The sequence below is a fragment of the Osmia bicornis genome, chromosome 9 (assembly GCF_907164935.1).
Source record: "Osmia bicornis bicornis chromosome 9, iOsmBic2.1, whole genome shotgun sequence".
Taxonomy (NCBI): Eukaryota; Metazoa; Arthropoda; class Insecta; order Hymenoptera; family Megachilidae; genus Osmia; species Osmia bicornis.
The window spans coordinates 2,862,202-2,883,413 of record NC_060224.1 but is presented as its reverse complement, the minus strand read 5'-3'; the positions used below and the strand labels follow the sequence as shown (position 1 = coordinate 2,883,413).

Below are 21,212 nucleotides of genomic sequence, written 5' to 3'. Positions count from 1 at the left end.
GCCCATAGGTAAAGGATTCTGAAACGCACATCTACTAAAACTTTGATTGCATTATTATGCGTATTAGAATTTATACTTTCAATCTTTTTTATTTAATCCGATGAATCCGTATTTTAATACCATATAAGTCAAGCATTTAAAACAAATTTTTACAGTGATAAAAGGTTATATTACAAATTTTTGTATTCACGATTTCTCCTATTTTGTATTTAGCGCGCACTCGGAAACAGTAGGTGACTGATCTTACAGGGGTACCAATAATTGACGACGAATATTCCTAACGTTGAATACAATAAGGTACGTTCTCATCGAGCATAGATGTTCTACCTTTAAAATTATTTAAATCAATCACATGTAAAATTTGTACAATTTAAGCTTATATTGACCCCAAATCTTTTATGAATTATTAATATTCATCTAAAATTGAGCACTGTATTTTATTCCATAAAATATAAATCTATTCCTGTAGTTTATGTTTGTTATCACAGTAAAATTGCTATGTCTTTAGTTAGTTTAACTATTAATTTAATCTCTTATAAAAAATAAAAATAATTGTAGATGTTTATAAATAGTACAGCATGAAATATCCTAATTGTATTTAATTTGCAAGCAATATATAATATATAATATTCTTTTCCATTATTGGGTTTCTTGTAGTTAAGTTATTTTATTACACCTTTTGTAACTTTACCTTCAAAACTGACACCAAACAATGGATGTCGCGTTTTCAAATTCTTAGGAAATGGTACACTACAGTTTTCTATCTGCATTGGTTTAACTTTTGAAACACTTGAAAGTTTCCTTCTAATGGTAATTGCACCTGCTGGTTTTATATTAACTGCATACAAAAATATAAAGGTATCTGTTAGAATTATAGAGCACATATTTTAACCCAAAAAAAAAAAAATTATTACCAGTTTTGTATCGTGATTTTACTTTGTCAGTATTAAATACACAAGTTATACTGTGTTTAACATCATTATTCACTGCACAATATCGCTCTTCTCTAATTTTGAATTTTGATTTCTCTCCAAATACCAATGTTTGATTTTTCAATTCCCTTGGATCTATCTAAAAGTTATATAACACTTATACTTATTGTATCATTTTACTAAAAGTTTAAATACCTAAACATATATAACTCACTGTTCGAGGAATATCCATTATCCACATGTCCTCACTGTCAGATATGTCATCCAAGGTAAATGTAGAATCTGTACTTTCCACAATTAAATCTTCTTCCTTGACTAGCTCATCGATCTGAAATAAAATTAATTAATGAAATAACATTACATATAATAATAGCAAACAATTAAAAAAATTAATTTTATTTACATTATGTGGTCTTGGAGGTGTTTCTGTTGTGTCCATTGACATTCTACTATGATCAGAACCATTTAATGTGTTACTTTCTACATTTTGTACCATTTCAATAGAACTTTTCCTTTCAGTCTTTTTCAAGATACTTTTCCTGGATGCTGAAGAAACTTTGGGAGATTTAGCTGGATTAATCTTCGTATTAATTTTTATAGATCTATTACTTTTTGGTTGGGGTACTTCATTCTCTGTTGTATCCATTAGTACCATAGATCTATTCAGCTGAGTGTTCAACTTGGTTAAAGAATCTTCCCCATCTAAATCATTCATATTTAACAAGACCATAAGGCTAGATTTCCTACTATTTCATTAAATAAAATTCTTCACAAGTAATGAATTCTTCACACAAAGTTTAGCACAATATCAACTTAACTTTCTGTATAAGTACTTCACTATATTTGAGAAATGCTTATTCAGTATAATACTTATGTTAATTAAATATATAATAAAATATGTACAATTTAAAAAACAAGGCTGTACACGTGCTGCTGTTTAATGTATTCTTTAGTAATTGAGTACTACACAACAATAACCCAAAATGTGCAAAAACAAAGCCGATTCACGAATTACAATAAATTACACTACATCACACAGCGTTCTTATATACACTATATACTTCAAACTTTTATAGTATATAGTTTAGAACAAAACTATTGTTAAGGGCATTCCACAATATTCATACCTGTAAAAAAATATGAAACGTAGTTTACAATTAAATGTACTATACTTGCCATTGGACAACCGGGTTCAAAAAGAAAGGTTCAGCAATTTAAGAAATTCTATAAGCGCCATCTTTCAGGATCAAATATACACACATATGGATACTACAAATCAATATACTTAAAAAAATAGAAACTATTAAAATTTTTAAAACATTTTATGCTGATAAAATTCCTTGATAACCGTCCTTATCGCATGGTTTAACCAGATACCTCCTCTACTTTCATGATTTCTGGCTACCAGGAGCAGCTTTGTGCGCGTTCCAACAGATGGAATTGTTTCTCATTTTTAATTTACCCGCGAAGTATATATAATTACTTTAAAAATTCTTCCTCGTGCAGCAAGTGTAACATAAAATTATGCATAATAAAATGTTCAGACAAAAACGAACGAGGTTTTTAAATGATGCCAGCTATTCCGTAACACGTCCCTTTCTTTGCTCGCAAACATTGGCACGTCAGAATGTAAATACTATGAAGTAACGTGTATCCTGTAATGTCTGGCTGGTTTGTTCAGTGTCAATAGCCGAGGAAATCGTCAAGACCAAGATATTTTTAATAACAAAGTAACTAAAGGCTACTTTGTTTTTCTGACGCGGTCCTTTTCATTTCATTTAAAACACTCAATTGATTTCAATTGTATCTAAAATGGAAACAAGATTTTTGAACAGAATTTTCAAAAGCATGCGGCTACAAGATTGATTGAAAATTCGAAGGGTATTCGTTAAGGTGATGTAAAAAGTAGTATAAAACGTCATCGAAACGACGCATTACAAAGCAAAAAAGGCCCATGAATGACATTCGATTTGACAGTGATTGAAGAGTCGTGAATAATGCATTAACACGACGCCAGGACATCGTCTTCTCTTCGAGACGAACGTATTGAAAAATGGTATATTTTAGGCAGAGCCTTTGAACTTTACAATTTCCTCAACGATTAAAAACATACAAACTTCCATTCCTCCGTGATTTCTCTTAAATATGTCCACTTGAATAATTCAGCCATCAGAATTGAATTTTATCAAGTGAACAATAGTCGTTCGTTCAACAATGTTTAAACAATACAACGTCATCCGCAAATAGTGCGCGACTTTGCGCACTGATCAAGGTCCTCTCACATCCTTCAAATGACGTCAATCGAATAATGCGTAGAATTAGTTTGTAATTACGTGTATCGATGTCGTTCGATTTTTATATTAATCACAATCTAATCACTCTGCAAAACATGAACTGCTTAATATCCGTTGTAGGCAGCATCGATGGCTCAGAGTCACTTGACTCTTTTAAATCTAAAAAAAGAAGAAAAGAAAGATAAGAAATAGGCACGGTTTTTCTTCGGTTAATAATTATCATAAAGAAAGTAAAAAGTGATTACAGAATGGTTGAAAGAAGCCAACGTGGATCGCAAAGAATTATATAGCTTCCTGAACGTAATTGATGTCCACTGCTATCGTTTCAATTGATTATAAAAAATTCAGACGCTTCATTATCGAGCAGGTTTCATGTTCAAGTTGCGAATTAATACGTTTCACGGTGAAAGATTCCAGTCCAGGCAGGAAGAACCTAATTTCTTCCGAAAGACGGTGTTATTCAATGAGTTGATGTAATCAGGTAAAGATAGCGATTTTGAAAGTGTTACATTCCGTTCGATACAGTCGTTACACAATCGTGTGCTCTTTCTTTTTTCCTTTCCTCACTTAACTATTATTTAATAACATAGTAATAGTATTTTAATCGATAGACTATATAGTGTATATATATTTTTACCTTTTTTCCTGGTTTATTTGATTTTCTCAGTACCTGAAATATCAAATGGTTTAGTCATTGAATGATTCACAGGATATTCTAATTAGAATTCCGATAAGATCTCTATTTATATCATTACTCGAGTTTAAAGATTGTATTTTCACGTGAAATGATCATTTTTAAAAAAACAAAATATACTTTTGCCAGCAAACTTTCAATTTTTCTCAAATATTGCAGTTTTTTCTACTTACGTGAATAATCTCGTTCCATTAGAAATCCATGCTTTCTTGAGAAAAATCTGCTACACGCTCCGGCATAGGACAACGATTCTTGTTGCCCTTCGTTTACGATTCAAGGATAGAAGAGCAATTTACATATGAAAACTTTCCGTTCTTTCTCCTTCGACCCGAGACCGATCACGATTTTTCAGTGTCACCATCAAAGGACGCGCATAAACGCGTTTATGCTCATAAATTGTATGTTTAGCACGTTGGAATATAAATGGAATACAAAGTTCGCGTTATTATCGGCAGAGAAAAAGTAAAAATATGCGTGAGAGGCTTCTTCAAGGAACAAAAACGAGTTACTTTATGACAAATCTACCTTAAAGTATCTGAATTATTAATTTCCTTCATTTTGCAAATTAGCTAAACGTGCTAACAAAAATCTGCTTAAGCGTACAAATATCGTAAATTTAATTCAGGGTATATTATCGTTAATTAACACAATTCCTGGTTTTTTCATTTACGAAACATAGAACCGTAAGCTTTCTAATCGCGAATGTTTGCACAGAATGTGTTGCAAATATGAAGCCAACTAAAAGGCAAAAGATGGTATCGTACCCTAAATCCGGTTTCAGGATAATCCTAAGCGCATCAACAACGTTAATTTGGTGTTCTGTAACAAAAGAAATACCTGATCAGTGATAAACAGGATGATTAAGACATTCAAGAATCATTTATAATACCTTACAAATTTACTTATATGTATGTATAAACGTGTGTCCCTTTTCAGGGATGCATCATTGAAATAAAAGCCTTACAATTGAACCATTTCCTCGCAAACCGCATAAAGCAGATATTTCCTTCTTCGGAATTGGCGTCAGAGGTAAAGTTCATGAGTATCCAGGAACGTGTTGTGAACCGGAAGTGGTCGAGCAGTGATTCATGGTACAGTTAACATATTCTCTTACCACATGGTTCACTGGTCCTCCACTGCTTATCAGTAAAACTTATCAGTAAATCTAACTGATGTGTTTATTCCTTTAGCGAAAAAGTGCTCGCTAAAAAAATTCTTGTTTTTTAACGAAAAAGATCCATTCAAATGGATCGACAGAATGTTTCAAGAGAAAAATATCTTTGGTGCTTCGCGATTATGGCACTTCTTTTGCTGTTTTCAGTGACGCTGCTACACGTTTTTGCTCCTTTTACATAAGATGTAATAAAAATAGTGGAAAATCTTTTAACAGGATGATCGATTACTCCGTGAACTTTGAACGAGCATTAATATTTTTATCGATTAATGGAGAGACGTTACATAGATTCCAACTCAAGATATTTCCAATTCTGAGATTGATAATTCGTTTCTTTCTTCGATTTGCTAACAGGGACAATGACGACTATTTACATTTATTGTGCATCCGATTCATCATTCATGAGATGTAATTTTTAGCGAAGTGGATCAAAAAAAATGTCATCTTTCCCTCTTGCAAATTTACTACAATTTCGACCCCGCGAGGTGAAGGCTAAAGTTCTTCGAATTCTTTTTATCCTGCGCGTTTATTTCTGTTTCGAAGTACCAGACGATGCTGGTCACTATCTTTTTAAAGCAACCCAAATAAATAAGAAACGTGCTCGAAGAACCAAGCAGTAAGAAATGTAATGAAAATAGAAGCAAAATAACGGAATAATTCATTGGCCATTATTTTATGTTTTATATCAATAATTTTTTGTGGTTTGTGAATTATAAACAATTCATTAATTGGAAATGGTTATGGTACACAAAACCTTAAAATCTCAGATATTGATTTATCTATATTGCCTCAATAAAAAGGTATGTTGTAACGCAAATATTAATCGCTTATTCGAATGTAAATTTTTAACGAATCGATCAGACGATCTGATGATATCTTACTTTCCAGAACTATTATTGCAGAGGCGACATTAGTGAGCGATTCTTCGAAATAACCGTGTTTATGCATCTCGTTAATACGTATGGCTTTCTCGACTCAGGTACAAAGTAACGCCGATATTCAGTGGCTCGATGTTCATCTATAACTGCAAGGTTTTGTCGTCGTTTGTCATTAGAATATTGAAATGAAGCATCAATAACAAGTATGAATTGCATCTTCACCAACATCTAAATATACACGGATAGTCCATTTATTTGACGAAATAAATGTTTTCATTCCAATTCCACTTGATACGTGATCTATAAAACAGAGAAGAAGAAAGTTAGGCTTTATATATTAATTTAAAATTAAAATGAATGAAGAAAAACCAGATAACACACGTGTGCTCTAGGAATTATGAAATTTAATTGTTACCTTTATTTCCTCGTATTTAATTTGAATAATTGTTACGTATAATCTTTGCAACTTCATAAACCCATTTACAGTAATTAGATGTTATTAAGCGCATGACGCAAGTGCAAGGTACACCAGTTTCCTAAGACAATAAATAATTAAATCGTTGTAATATATTCCTAAAAATGTTACAGTTTTTAAAAATAGTATTACCTTTTCTATTAACACATTAATTATTAAAAAGGCCAGCTGTAAAAAAATGCCTCCATCAACCACGGAGTGTATGAAAATCTATAAAAGATAAGAAACATAGTTTAGTAACAAATGTTGGCAAATCATTGATACGATTTCTATTTCAATTTCACCCGAGTATACAATACGTTCGTACTTCCTAACTGGTATTTCGTTTTGAAATTGTATCGTATTCTGTTTACGGAGAAGCGAATGCTCGAATTCGCCTCGGTGATTTCAATGCGTGGGAAGAGAACTCCACTCGTACGATTTACAAAATCAATACGCGCTATCATGCTAAATATTCACGAATTATACATAATTAATAATCCTTTTAGAAACAACACATTCGCTGAATCTTATCCGCAACATTAACTGCATACAGTCATCGAGGAGGACCCATTCACCGTGGAATCGGTCTCTGAAAAGGAGAAAAATATCGAATCATTCCCCGAAATCCTGTGTTTCTGCAGAGTCATGCTTATCGAGTCTCGTAAACCTCAGCTTGATCAAAGAGAAAGCAATCAGCTTTACTCTGGCCGGTTTCAAGAATCTCCACCGATGGCGGGTCATTAAAGGTTTCCTCGGGGAATCCCATGCAACTGACGCAAAAGAGGAACACAAAACTAAAAAACTGCTGTAATAATCCTGGCAAGGATCAAGCTTGAGAACTCGACTAAGGACGCACGCAGGAAAGGTTCTCGAGAACCATTTCAACCTTTAACAAAAGAATGAAGATGGTGGAAGTTGGATCAATGGCATTCCATCATACTAATATACAATTTGTTCCAATATATAATTACCACCTATCTATGGAAATTAATTTGAATTTTACATATTTATACCACCCCCTATTCTATGTACTCCTTTACATCCAATTTCTTAACTATCCTGTAATTGATTTCATTTTTAACAGTGCATTAGTTTTTCATACATATCTTAGATATAATTGCTCGCAAAAAGAATGAATTTTTGCAGAAATATCGCATCCACGCACTCGCGTTATTGACTATATGTATCTATAATAGCCCAGCCAGTTTTGCCCCCACTAGCAAACTGGTCTCTGCCCGTTCTCGAGTCGGCTTCGACAGATTGCACAAGCGTTTGATTCTCCATCCTGCAGCCGACCGAGTCAGTTCACAGTGGAATCGCGACCAGACTTCTGTCGTCGCGACGCTCGTTTCCTGGTCACCGTTTCGCGATTCCCGTGTCTCGTCCGCGTCCTTTACTTCCACAGGATCCTCCTTCGACATCTGGGAGAAGCGTCTTCGAAGAAGTCTCGTGGTCGGTGATAAAAGACGCAGCTTTCGGGAGGATCCTCGAGGGAGATCTGCAAAGGGTGGACAATCATTACGTGCTCTAATTGGTATTTAACCGGTTGATTCAATAATTAAGACGAAGACGGTGGTGAAATTTGTCTGACAACTATGGATATGAGAATAACATCGGTGAACGATCGAACCGTGCGATGTAACTGATTTACAGTTATCGAGCAAACTGGTGGATTCTTTGTTGTTAACAAAGGAAGCTGATCGCGAGAGGATCGTCGTCGTTGGAACAGGGTGCAGGTTAGTGAATGTGAGACGAGTCTGGAAGATGAAAACGAAGGTGTTTGGACGATCATTAAGTGAATTAATTGTTATGACGATGGGGGTGGTTTGAGTTTCCTGGAGGAAAATTTCAATCGAAGGGGGATTCTTTTGTTTGGAGATCAAGTATTATGAGAAGAAGATAGTTTTATACTTGTGGATAATTATTAGAGATCGTTTCATAATCGCCATATGTTTTTGTTTTTCTTTCGATTACATCCAACATTAAGGACGATGTAAAAATAACGAAATATTGCCGTAAAACTTTCTTACGCGTGAGAAACGGAGAATCATTGCAATAATTGTTTATATTCACGCAACGTACGAGATTGTTTCATAAAAACAAAACTAAAATGAACATTTTTTAATGTTTAAATTCAAAGCATGTCGAAATTCTTGTTTTTAATGTCGAAAGTATCAAAATGAAGTTACAGGTATTTGAGACTAGATCATTACGTAATTTCTTTCTCATTGATCGATGTATAGAAGAAATAATTAACAAAAATACTTAATTCACAAAGACGATAATTTTCAGATGATTAATTATGATTCGAACAACTATTACCTCCGATGGTCATTTGAAAGTAATCAAATTTACTTAGCCAAGAACGCGATAAAATTGATTATCATACTTCATTAGCTATTCACTTAAGTTTGAAAGATTCTTTCCTCATCAAGAAATATCTATAATCAACAGTTTCACTAATTAGTCTTGAATTAAATAACATTTCATTTCCGTAAACAAACTTAAGCAAATCAACGAGAATTTCCAAAGAATCCATTCACGATTAATAAATCATTCGCTGAAGAAAAATTCCACGGAAGAATATCATTGTTTGAGATCTTGTATGCAGAAACAAGAATCAGAAACGATGATCGTGACCTGATTTCCTCGACATCATGGAGTTTTACGATCATTATCATTCATACATCGATCCTCCGCGAAGAATTTCAAGAACGTTAGAAGATTCATCCACCGAAACTTCCTACTGTTATTTTATAATTTAATTAGAAACAATCTCGTCAACGAGATCAAGATAATTACCGATCAAGGATATATCTCGCGTGTGTAGATGAAAATAAGAGTATTCCACGTGTTTACGCGATGTTCATTCGAAAATGCAAATCGATCAAGACGATCCAGTCGTTTTTCCTTCTTTGAAAAATCCTCGTCGTCGCGGTGGATAAAAAATATTTTGCAAACGCTACAAGTAATGTCGGAGAATGATTTCTTTGCGTTGGTGTTTAATTCAAGGATATCCGGATCCGAGGCTTACGAAAACTTGAAATGGACAGTGTTGAAATCGTTTTGAAAACAGAGGATTGAATTCGTTCGGGTTGGTGCTATCTTTGTTAATATAAAGAAGATAAGCCGGGGAAACTAAATTCTCTTTTCTTTTGTATTATTCTACTTTCATTCTGGATCATTTAAAAATCTCACGAGACTGAACCTTCGAAACCCGATAACACATTTCACTCGGTTTCACAAGGATTTCTCCCGATGTCTTTTGTTTCTTTACGAGAGCCGACCGATTGCGAAAGATGAGTCTATCTAAGATTACGTCTAATCACTTTCCATTCCTTAGGACTTTCGCGCGTTTACAGATGAATCGTGACTTTTTCAATGAACTTGTACACCTCGGCCTCCAATGTCAGAGGAAATCGAGGACATTTGTTAATCATTTCTCGATCGATCTATTTTTACCAGTTAATATTTTGTCTTATCATTTTCTAGGCAGAAACCAACATGTTTTTTTCAACTATTTTGTTATTCAACGTCTCATAATGATTACTCAAAACGGTTTTGTTCTCGTTACGTGTATAAAATGTTACATGCTAGTTTCTGTAATAATGGTAAGAAGCGTATGCTTAAGATGCACGTTAACTTGATTCGTAAAAAGTTTGCACGAAACGTATTCAGATCGTGGCTATTTGCATTTAATCAGATCGAGTATTGCATAAGTTTAAAACGAGGCTGATACAAGCTTAAGTTATAAATCTGTGTAGCACATGGAATTATTTATGATAAATTGCAGTGAAATTGAATAGCTTTTAAAATATCCAAGCGACAGGGAAAGAAAAATTTAACGAAGATTTAAATATGTTAATCTATTCGTCGAATGTTTCAAATCTTTCGTAGGGACACATTCGATTTCAAAACTTAATGAACGATCAATTTATCCAAATTGTTACGTAACAAGGACAAACCCATATTTCGAAATTTATGAATATTTAATCCATAGAAAAATACGTTCGATTGCACAAGAAAACGCATTACTCACTCTCTATAAATTCACCTTTCGTTACATGACCGCAACGTTTCTCTTTGACCAAAAAAACGAAAATATCCCTTTCATCCAAAATAAAAACAACAGCTGCTTAAAAATTATGCGAATCAAGTTTCTGTTTTGTCTGTTTAGTAAATATGTATATAGACCGTGATTGCAAAACGCGTTTGTTTAATTTCGATGACTTAAACGAGGTCAGTTGTAATAAGTTACACATCCATTGTGTCGACATTACTTCTCGCGACTGACAGTCATCACACATTATTAAAAAAGAAAATAATAATAGAATCTCCTAACACTAATTATTCAGGAAAGTTCACTTTTGAAAAAACAGTAGATGCAATAGTGACCCAAATTCAATCGTTCTTTTGAAAAGAGATTATGTGTCCCTGAAGGGTCCATTCGACCCGACTGGCACGTCTCGCGTGTCCGATTTCTCGGCCGAAATTGCGCAACAAGGTCAGACGATTTTTATTTGAAAAAACGAAAGCGAAGGATATGGAAAAAGATCGAAAGGGTCGGTTTTTGAAGCGCCAAAGAGCTCCGGATAGTCGCGGGTAAATTGAACGCTCTGATCAAAACGAAAGCCGATTGCACGTGTTCGAAACCACCTCGTTCGGTTGGCCTGCAGCAGCCGGAGATAGGTGAGAGTTTGTTACAACGTTACATCACTGACGAATCGCACGCGACGCCATCGATTACGTATAAACAAGTCCTTTCGTTCGCTCCGGGTTCTTTGAAATAATTTGGGGTCACCCGATTCTTTAAAGAGTAGGTTTATGTATAATTTTGGCAAAATGATCTATCAGATTTATGAGATTCTATGTAATAGTTTTGGAAAAATTGACGTCATCTGTTTTTTTGGTTGAATTTTTAGAAGAGTGGATTTATGATAATTTCTGCCTTTTTTTTAAATTGCTGTTATGTAAGATATTCAGAAGAACTGAATTTCCAGAAGGATATTCCTAAAATTTTTCTAAGCAACAAAGCTTTTGTTGAACAAATCACGATGATTCAACTATGAAAGTTCCTTTAAATATGCGACGTAAATCAAGAAATAGCTACGGTGCGAGTACTTTTACCAAGTCATTGCCTCTTGCTCACCTGTCGTTTCAACTAGGAAGTATCTAAAATCTCTGTCGATGACTTTAAATGTCCAGCTTAATAAAACCGTGCTATTATTCCCAACATCTTAACGATCATCGATGCAGTAAAAAAGATCTCTTGTTTTTTAACCCGAGATCAGTCTTACACAGAGATCAGTCATTAATCGTTTCTACAGAGATGTAAATTCTTTAATGCACAGACGTGGATAAGCAAAAAGTAGTAAAATAATTAGCAAGTATGTTCATGAATGTTGCGTATGAAGATCTCTTTTTTTCTCCACCATCGGTAACAAAAACATGATTGTTAATTTTGCAAAAAAAATTTGACGTTCTCAAGCAGACTGATGTTATTCAAATACAATGCACAACAAGATTCATTGATTATGAATCACTTTCACGGGAATATGAATTTCTTTTTCCCTTTTTTAGACATGGAAACTACCAGTAGCCCGCCGGTTGTACCGGCAGCATCCTTGGAACTAAAAACAAGAAGAGCACAGTTCCAAACACAGGTTTCGACTTTGGATACCAAACGAAAACAAGCGATATACGTGAGGAGAGCTTTTAAAAAATATGGCCCAAAGAGCAACCCCAATGTCATTCTAGATGGGCTGAACATGACGGTGCCGAAAGGCACTATGTAAGTTCTGTTTAAAATATTTTATCCAATTATTAATGTTCTATTCTATAACCCTAAGCTTATTTCATTGATGGTATCTCAAAGCCTTCAACATTAAATTAATATTTCCTACAAGATATGGCCTGCTCGGAGCAAGTGGTTGTGGAAAGACTACGTTGCTGTCTTGCATCGTGGGTCGAAGACGTTTGAACTCCGGGGAGATCTGGGTCCTGGGTGGTCGACCAGGATCGAAAGGATCCGGTGTACCGGGTCCACGGGTTGGTTACATGCCGCAAGAGATTGCGTTGTACGGAGAATTTTCTATAAGAGAGACCTTCATTTATTTCGGCTGGTGTGCCGGAATGACGACACAACAAGTGGATGGAAAATTAGAATTTCTTATCAAGGTAGACGATACTAAACTCTTATTAAGTTCCTAACTTTCTTTTTAAAGATGATCAAGAATATTTGTACATACAAACCTTTTGAAACAGTTCTTGCAGCTGCCATCAGAAAATCGTTTGGTGAAGAACTTATCCGGTGGTCAACAGAGAAGGGTGTCCTTTGCGGTAGCTCTTGTGGCCGATCCAGAATTGTTAATCTTAGACGAACCCACCGTGGGCGTGGATCCTGTTCTACGTCAAAGCATCTGGGATCACCTGGTCCAGGTGACGAAAGACGGGAATAAGACCATCATCATCACTACTCACTATATAGAGGAGACGAGGCAGGCTGGTATCATCGGTCTGATGAGGAGCGGTAAATTGTTGGCCGAAGAGTCACCGGCAAGATTAATGGAAATGCTGAACGTGGATAGTCTAGAGGCTGTGTTCTTGAAGCTCAGCAAACGACAGAACATGGGTCTTCGAAGGAGAAGCAGCATCCTTAGCAGCGTCACTGGCGTCCCTCCAGAAGTTGTACGATATTTCTTTTATAACAATGATACCCTTGAAAAATGATGAAATTGTGTTGTAAGTATGATTGATTGTTACTCAGGATGCAGATGACGAGATGAGCGGTGAATTTGGTGATAACGTCAGTCTTTCTAGTCGAAGAAGAAGCGTTGCCGTCGACGATGGAAATGTAATTCTTCATTTTTCTTTTTTCAATGTATTCCTCATTGGGTGAATTTGTGTGCAAGCATTTTGATGAACAGGTACCAGAGCTACCGCCGGAAGAGAAAGGTCCCTCGAAAATGCAGATGATCGATCCTCAGCATATGAAGGCACTCGTATGGAAGAATTTCCTGTGGATGTGGCGAAACGTAGGGTAGGTAAAAATTAAATTAACGTAACATAAAGTTAAAAAATGAAAGTAATACCAAACTTAACTGAAAAGAAGCTACATGTCTGATGCTCATTCTTTTCAGAATAATGTTATTCATCATCGGTCTTCCGGTCGTCCAGATCATTCTATTCTGTATTTCTATCGGAAAAGACCCAGAGGGCTTAAATATAGCAATAGTGAACCACGAGCTGAACAACAGTATGGACCCTTGTATACCAACAGAGGGATGTAATTGGTCTCTGTTAAGCTGTCGGTTCTTAAAACATCTAGAGGATCGGTCGATAGACCTTATATCGTATAGGAATGAAATGGAAGCTAGAGAAGCTGTTGCAAACGGCAATGCTTGGGGTGCCATAACTTTTCCATCCAATTACTCTGATTCTCTTCAGGCGAGATTCGAGGAAGGCAAGGATGTGGCTGAATGGGATGTCACGTACTCGACCATGGAGATAGTCATGGATATGTCCAGTGAGTTTATCAAAACATAAATGTCTTTCATCAATTATATCAATTCTTGATTCTTTTACAAAATATTATATTTCTTGGCATCTTTCTTCAGACCAGCAAATCGGCCAACTTCTTCAGAGGGATTTTTATATATCGTATCAGAACTTTGTTCGAGAAGTGACGGTAGCTTGTAATTACAGTAAAAAATACGCGAATATACCGGTGGAAGTAAGTCGAGCGATTGTACAGAAGAACTGTAATTATTAGTGACAATTTGTAATAACATGTTTTTCAATGTACAGTTCGAAGAGCCGATCTACGGTCCTCTGGAGCCCAATTTCACAGATTTCGCCGCACCTGGAATCATTTTAACGTGAGCATTTGAACGCGAATGGTAAATTTAATTTGTGTAATAACAATGTGTATTACAGGATCCTTTTCTTCTTATCGGTCGCTCTAACTTCTGGTGCCATGTTGTTAGAAAGAAACGAGGGTCTCCTCGAAAGGAGTTTAGTCTCTGGTAATTAATAATTATCAAGTAGGAACATTTCATCAGAATACCAATATACATATTGATTTTCCATCGACAGGTCTTACTGGACCAGAAATCCTTTTCGCTCAAGTTATAACTCAATTCGTAGTAATGGTAGGGCAAACAGTGATGGTTCTAATATGTGCGTTTGTGGTGTTCAACATTACATGTGAGGGTAACATTGGTTGGATCACCACGTTGACTGTTCTAACTGGGCTGTGTGGAATGTGTTTCGGTAAGGACGTTGTTCATAAAAATAATCATTATTTGATCCTTTAAAAAGATTATCCTGTAACATGAATTTTTTAGGATTCGTTATTGCTTGTGCCTGCGACAACGAAAGGAGTGCCACTTACATGGCAATGGGTTCTTTCCTACCCATCGTGATGCTGTGTGGAATAATTTGGCCCATCGAAGGAATGCATACTGTATTAAAATGCATTAGCTTCGTCCTCCCTCTTACGAAGAGCACAGAGTCAATGAGAGCTATGCTAGCTAGGGGATGGTCAATTTCGAATTCCACCGTCTACAATGGTTTCATTTCCACATTCATCTGGATATGCATCTTCATGACTCTCTCGTTACTGCTGCTTAAATTTAAAAAGGGATAAAAACTCTTCCCGAGTTTTAGATTGAACTGCATGATTAGCTATTATTTGAGAAAATTATTCTATTAAACAGACTGTATAATGTCGAAACTATTCGACTAATTTACTGTATTTTGGAGTACGAGTGAATGAAACTGCATCATAGATGATGCAATGTACGTTTTTGCTCAATACAATTGTATTTATTACATCAACTACCGTGGTGTCACGGGATCGTGATGGTATTATTTGTACAGTGCAGACATAAGTAGATGATAAATTAAACCTATAGCTATGCAATCTTTATTCATTATAATAATTTTTTAATTAATATTGTACTATAAGTAGAGTTATAGTGTTCTTTTTTTTATGAGCTTATAATAAATATTATGTATATAGGAATGTATGTACTAAATAATTAGTGAACAATTACTAGTTTGCTGTTTGTACATGTAAATGGAAGAAAGGACAAATAGGGACAAGATACTTTAATAAATAGCAATTTATAAACCAAACTATAAAAAAGTTGTATTTACAATACAGTGAGATCTATCTCATAAAAAATATCGTTTTTAAATATTATTTTATGTACATTATTAATGCTATTTATAGTTAATTTACTTATTTTGAAGAACGTAAAAATTGTTCATGTAATACCTTATGAATTCGTTCTGCCTTCTGTATTCCAATACCTGGACAAAGAGCCAATGTATTTGGTTGTGTTTTTATCAAATTACTTAAAGTACCAAAAGTTGATAACAAAGTTGTAGCATCTGTTTTATTAACTGATCTTATTGTTGTCAAAGCATTAACCAACTGAAAAATTACAAAAAAATTCTTCAATTAATAAAAAAATATCCTGAATATTTTTAAAAATGTACTACATGTATACCTTCTGATATGGTGCTGAATCACTACGTTCCATAATTGCATCAGGTGGTTTATTCTCATAAATCTTGTATGTTTCAATAATTCTTCCAGCATCTTCTGCATTCCATGCTAACATTAATGTCAAATCAGCAAGAATACAAACCCTTGTTAGATGTTTCAAAGCATGGTGAGGATCTGCCACATCTACCTATTTTTTCAATATATATAAATTCTTGTTAAACAATTACAACATAATAAAAATGATAAAAATAACCTGAACCAAAAGCACTCTCAGATTATACATGCTTCCCAAAGATTTCAGACGTTCATGGATATAGTCTGGATTAAGTTGATGGTACCGTATTGATAAGAAGAGAGCACAACTAGTTTTTCCCATTACATAGTCTGGTATAATTTCTGAGTACTCCCAAGGAACATTTGTTATATATTTCAACAATGGATTGCCTTTCTAAAAAACAATTGCTATTTGTAAAATATTATTAAAAATACAAAGACTCTTATTAACATACCTGTTTGAAATTGACTATAACTGTATTAAACTTTGAAGGACCCTTAGTCCTGGAAGGTCCAGGCATTTCTTCTTTAAAAAATTCAGATTTCTTTAATTCGGTAGATGCAGCTGTATAAAATATTAATATTTTGATTGCTAGTGCATATAAGTATTAACATAGTCATATATTAATATGTAACTCACATGGGAAAGAATCAATTTTTGATTGTTTAGGAGGAGAAACATCATTATCATTTTCTTCTTCCATTGTATCTATATTTTTAAATCCCTGATTACTGATTCTCCAATCACACAAGTTATACAGGAAACTGCAAATGATCAATCATTATATATAACATCATATATATATATATACATACATACATACATTTCCATGCATACTATTTGTGATTTTTTGTTATAATCCTTTATCTAATTTACCTAATCAGCAATAATAAAAACTCTACTATCAGTAAATATTCCAAAAGTAGTAGTACTTTTTATATTTCTATTGGTAACACTGACAATTGACAACATCTGATGACACATTAACTTGACACATTTTTATAATCAAGTGCCTTGTTATTTTTATTATATATATTTTTGAAAGCATGTTATGGCTAAAATGGAATAAATATTCATGTGTATTTTAAAGTTTACACAAATCAATAGCAGTAAATGTAACTGAAAATTAATATATACTTAAGTCATAACCTAAACTTTTTAATGAACAAGGAAAAGTCAGAAACTAAAGTCATGAAACATCCTCCTTGGAAGGATGTTGGTATAACAGATCCTCGAACACGTTTAAAGTCTCTTTCTGATCATGCTTCCAATGTAGAAATAGACCGTAACATTCGACCACACAGGTATTCAACTTTTGTCAAAATAATATATCAATTTCTATCATAAAACTTCCTATTATTATATCAACTGACAATCTTAATATCATATGTTTCTTTTATTCTCAGGTATTATCGTTCTGGTGTAGAGATGATTAGAATGGCAGACATGTACATGAAAGAAAATGGTCTTGAATATGCATACTTTTTGTATGTTAAATTCATAACGTAAGATATATTTCCAATTTCTCTATGCAGTACTTAATACAAAGTAATTTCGTGAATTTTATAAAGGTATCTGTTGCAACAGGATTTTTGTTGAGAAAATAAGAAGTCATCCACAACATCATACAGTACCAATAAAAGACAAGGAACAGAATCAAGAAACTTTACGTAAAGTAATTCCTAAAGCTGAAGAGCTAAAGAAACAATTATTAGAGCAATACCAAGTAGAATTAAATAAATACTTAGCAGATGTAAAGGAAAGAGAAAGAATTGAGAAAGAAAGATTAAAACAAGAGGAACTGGAAAAGTAATATATAATATTTTAGATATTGTTGTATAATACTTAGTTAGTATTTACATGAATTATTCGTTTAGGTTGAAAGAAGAGGAGGAAAGAAAGAACAAACAAGCTGCATTGGCAGCTGTTAAAGCAGCAAAAGCTGCTATGAGTACAATTCTATCATCTCCTGAAGAAAATAAACTTAAAGTAGTTCCTAGTCTACCAAAATCATTAAGTCTCGATAAAGCAGCAGTTAGTGCTGATATATCCAAGGGAAAGTCAGTATAAAAAAATTATTCAGTTTTTATAGAATTTTATGAAAAACATAAAATTATAAAATTTATATTTTTCAGAAAAATGCCTACTATAGATCGTTCAACAAAGCCTTCGATGCTTATGAGCGATAGTTTTACTTTACGTGATGTCGTGTTGCCAACTAAATTAATGCGTAATTTTCTCTTGTTGGCTTTCGCTAATACCGCAAATAATAAGGAAACCTGTGGTATTCTAGCAGGCAAATTAGAACGAAATAAATTAGTAGTTACGCATTTATTAATTCCTGAACAAACTGGGTCTCCAGATTCCTGTCTAACACATAACGAAGAAGATATATTCGATTACCAGGATCAACATAACTTAATAACTCTTGGTTGGATACACGTATGTAACTACTCTATTACTTAAAAAATGCAGAAAGTTGAAGTTAAGAGAATATGACTATAGAAAAGATAATTGTACTTCACAGACGCATCCAACGCAGACTGCATTTCTGTCTAGTGTTGATCTTCATACACATTGTTCATATCAACTTATGATGGCAGAAGCAATAGCCATTGTTTGTGCACCAAAATATGACGAGTGAGTTGAAAATATAAATTTGAAGTAGCATTTACTCTAGCTAATAAAATTTATCTCTATGTTCCCTTTTGTCTTAGGACAGGACTTTTTATTTTAACTCCAGAATATGGATTAGATTTTATTGCTAATTGTAGAGAAACAGGGTTTCATCCCCACCCGACTGAACCACCGTTGTACACGGTAATTATTATCTAGATAAATATAATACGCATATGTATTATTTGTTGTATACATTGAGAAATACTTTATTTTCAGAAAGCAAAGCACTGTAAATTAGATGTAAATGCAGCCTTAGAAGTAGTGGACTTAAGAAGAAAATGACATCTTTCGGAAACATGCATATACATATGTGTATACATACATATGTATACCTTGAACAGGAAATTGTACATGTAACTGTGCAATGCAAAAAATTAAGCGAAAACAGTAAAAGATTACAAATACTTTTGCTTAAATATCACGTGAATGCAAAAAAGTAAATGTAATTTAACATTTCTGAAGTGTTCAATATTTTTCTGACAGAGCATTTAAACAATTAGCTGCATTTCTAACTAGAACTGTGTGTTTAAAATTATATCAATATAATGATTTCATAGAAAAAAGTTTGTTAATTACAAATAAAACTATTCAGTATTTAAATATATCTAGTAATTATCGTAAATTTCTTATCGATTCAGTTAATACGCTACACCTCGAGATAGAAAATAAAGATACAAGTTCAATCAAAAAATTTGTATAAATGTGGTGGAGTGTAAAATCTGTCTATACATTTACGTGCCTTTCATGAAGAAAGATAATAGTGTTCATAACGTCATGCTGATTACATGAAGTATGTCCAATCAACGATTGTAGACACTGCACATTCATTCAATAAGACCGTTTCATTACGTAAAATCGTAATTAAGGAATCAATAAATGCATTGACCTATTATGCTAGTCATAACTTAATAAACAAAGCTTTTTGTGAAATTGATTGATATTCCAGAATTAGTGTATCAACTTATGTGATGCTTTGTTGTGTCTTCTTTTCAGTATAATGCTGTACTTTCAAATTGTACGGTACAATTAGATGCTGTGTGTTAATACCCATGTAAAAGGTTTTTACCAGTAGGTACCTGATGCAGCTTTTGTAGATTTAGAAATTCATTCAAGCGCGTTCCTTTACAGGATCATGTTTGTCTTAAATGTGCAATATTTTGTATGTGTGTTCTTAAAATCTTAATAGTAACTTTCTACGATTTAATATGTAATAATCAGCTTTCGTTGTAATTAAAAACATTTTAAATATTAAACGTCCGAAAAATAATTTATTACAACATTGGCTGATCTAGATTCGTACAAAAGCAATGATACACCTGAATGCTATAATTATTATTAGTAAATGAATACATGTGTTGGCGAATGATTTATAAAGAATGAATAAAATCATCGATTAATTTATCATAAAAATCATTTGTTATTTATATTACAAATATTTCTTTTTCTGTGATTATTATTATATCGTACACCGTACGAAATCATTCCGTTCAAAAGCATTATTCACTCGTGAGAGTATAATAAAACTGGAATCGTTTACAAAGAATTAAAAAAAGACGAAACTATTCAAGCCCACTGCACGGAATTCAAAAGAGAATCCATTGTAAGTACTAGGCGAGTACCTCGTGAGAATGCTTCTCGCCATTCACCTCTCCTCGCGTATATCGAATTACCTTCGTTGAAGGGTTTCGCGCTTTGCAGGGTTTTATCGACGGCAGGGTCAATCTATTTTTACGTGACGGCTTATGTGTTCTTCGTTTCAGCGCTTGCTGGGCAAGCATAAATCACGGTACGCGTAAGCATTCTCTTTATACACGATCCTTCGGCCACGCAACTTTCGCTACGTCTTCCTTATTCGTTGCTTTTTCGTTCATTAACATTTAATGATTACCAAATACTAATTATTGAAATATGCAACAACGAAAGCCTCTATTTCAAAATATGACACTGTGCTGAAAACTCGTGATACAAAGTTTAATACTTGTCGCAATATTAGGATAAAAATTTATGCCGTGCTAAAAGTGATATCGCTTTTAACCAACACTAGAAACATGAATTCCATTCAAAAAGCGGATGATGTCAGCAGCATCCGCTTTTATCTTGTATTCTTGATCGTATCGTTCCCGTGCTTAGCATAAGAAAAGAAAAGGTCTCACGGATCAATTCGCGTTCCCTGAAATAACGTTTATGCAGCATTTTGATTAGGATATTTAGAGTGAAGTAACGAAACAATTTGGTAACTGAATTCACAGGTATAACACACAGAAGCATCTAACATACTGTACAACTAGAAAATCTTAAAAAATGTACAGTTTAATCAGTTCACGGAGAAAGTAAACGAAATGCAAATATGAACAGATATACTAGTCTCCTACCTTTCAAATGTATTCGATGACGTATTAAAAGTCACAAGGTAAAACGCCTGTGACGTGTGCGTTGCCTCCTGTTACGTTGCCTTTAATCTCGTTACCGGTTTTTGCCATTCGATATTGATCAGGTACAAGCCAGCGGGAATTTCAGCATACGTGATTTTATTCC

At 33.9% G+C, this 21,212-nt stretch overlaps 4 protein-coding genes and 1 long non-coding RNA gene across 10 annotated transcripts; 2 read left to right on the top strand and 3 right to left on the bottom strand.

The window, feature by feature from the left end:
• Positions 1–78: 78 nt before the first annotated feature.
• Positions 79–4,726, bottom strand: LOC114872124. Of its 2 annotated transcripts, XM_029178949.2 has the most exons (9): positions 4,094–4,726; positions 3,864–3,896; positions 3,472–3,797; positions 2,060–3,385; positions 1,336–1,634; positions 1,147–1,260; positions 915–1,071; positions 692–838; positions 79–327 (listed from the first exon to the last, which is right to left on the bottom strand). In XM_029178949.2, exons 4-9 carry the CDS (start codon positions 2,109–2,111, stop codon positions 278–280), a joined length of 819 nt encoding a protein of 272 aa, XP_029034782.2. In that variant the 5' UTR covers positions 2,112–3,385; positions 3,472–3,797; positions 3,864–3,896; positions 4,094–4,726; the 3' UTR covers positions 79–277. The 2 variants fall into 2 exon arrangements, with proteins under 2 accessions (XP_029034782.2, XP_029034783.2); XM_029178950.2 differs by lacking the exon at positions 79–327 and having other exon boundaries at positions 419–838; positions 4,094–4,725.
• Positions 4,727–5,814: 1,088 nt separating this feature from the next.
• On the bottom strand, positions 5,815–7,569 carry LOC114872129. Its single transcript, XR_003788715.2, has 3 exons — positions 6,580–7,569; positions 6,388–6,508; positions 5,815–6,272 (listed from the first exon to the last, which is right to left on the bottom strand). It is a non-coding gene; the product is annotated as an uncharacterized LOC114872129 (long non-coding RNA).
• A 139-nt stretch (positions 7,570–7,708) lies between these two features.
• On the top strand, positions 7,709–15,567 carry LOC114872115 (ABC transporter G family member 20-like). Its single transcript, XM_029178932.2, has 12 exons — positions 7,709–8,165; positions 12,010–12,220; positions 12,336–12,606; positions 12,694–13,116; positions 13,196–13,282; positions 13,356–13,468; positions 13,569–13,954; positions 14,046–14,161; positions 14,236–14,306; positions 14,365–14,453; positions 14,524–14,700; positions 14,775–15,567. Exons 2-12 carry the CDS (start codon positions 12,012–12,014, stop codon positions 15,074–15,076), a joined length of 2,244 nt encoding a protein of 747 aa, XP_029034765.2. The 5' UTR covers positions 7,709–8,165; positions 12,010–12,011; the 3' UTR covers positions 15,077–15,567.
• Positions 15,568–15,577: 10 nt separating this feature from the next.
• Positions 15,578–21,136, bottom strand: LOC114872125 (DNA excision repair protein ERCC-1). Of its 4 annotated transcripts, none has more exons than XM_029178952.2 (6): positions 21,050–21,136; positions 16,638–16,762; positions 16,453–16,562; positions 16,197–16,391; positions 15,945–16,130; positions 15,578–15,868 (listed from the first exon to the last, which is right to left on the bottom strand). In XM_029178952.2, exons 2-6 carry the CDS (start codon positions 16,699–16,701, stop codon positions 15,674–15,676), a joined length of 750 nt encoding a protein of 249 aa, XP_029034785.1. In that variant the 5' UTR covers positions 16,702–16,762; positions 21,050–21,136; the 3' UTR covers positions 15,578–15,673. The 4 variants fall into 4 exon arrangements, with proteins under 4 accessions (XP_029034785.1, XP_029034786.1, XP_046143062.1 ...); XM_029178953.2 differs by lacking the exon at positions 21,050–21,136 and adding an exon at positions 16,875–16,964; XM_046287106.1 differs by lacking the exon at positions 21,050–21,136 and adding an exon at positions 16,822–16,906.
• On the top strand, positions 17,145–19,930 carry LOC114872117 (STAM-binding protein-like A). 2 transcript variants are annotated; one of them, XR_003788713.2, is made up of 8 exons: positions 17,145–17,302; positions 17,405–17,503; positions 17,586–17,807; positions 17,876–18,058; positions 18,134–18,440; positions 18,526–18,638; positions 18,721–18,818; positions 18,894–18,986. XR_003788713.2 is itself a non-coding variant. In XM_029178934.2 (8 exons), exons 1-8 carry the CDS (start codon positions 17,160–17,162, stop codon positions 18,957–18,959), a joined length of 1,236 nt encoding a protein of 411 aa, XP_029034767.1. In that variant the 5' UTR covers positions 17,145–17,159; the 3' UTR covers positions 18,960–19,930. The 2 variants fall into 2 exon arrangements, 1 of the variants encoding a protein (XP_029034767.1); XM_029178934.2 differs by having other exon boundaries at positions 18,716–18,818; positions 18,894–19,930.
• Positions 21,137–21,212: the final 76 nt, after the last annotated feature.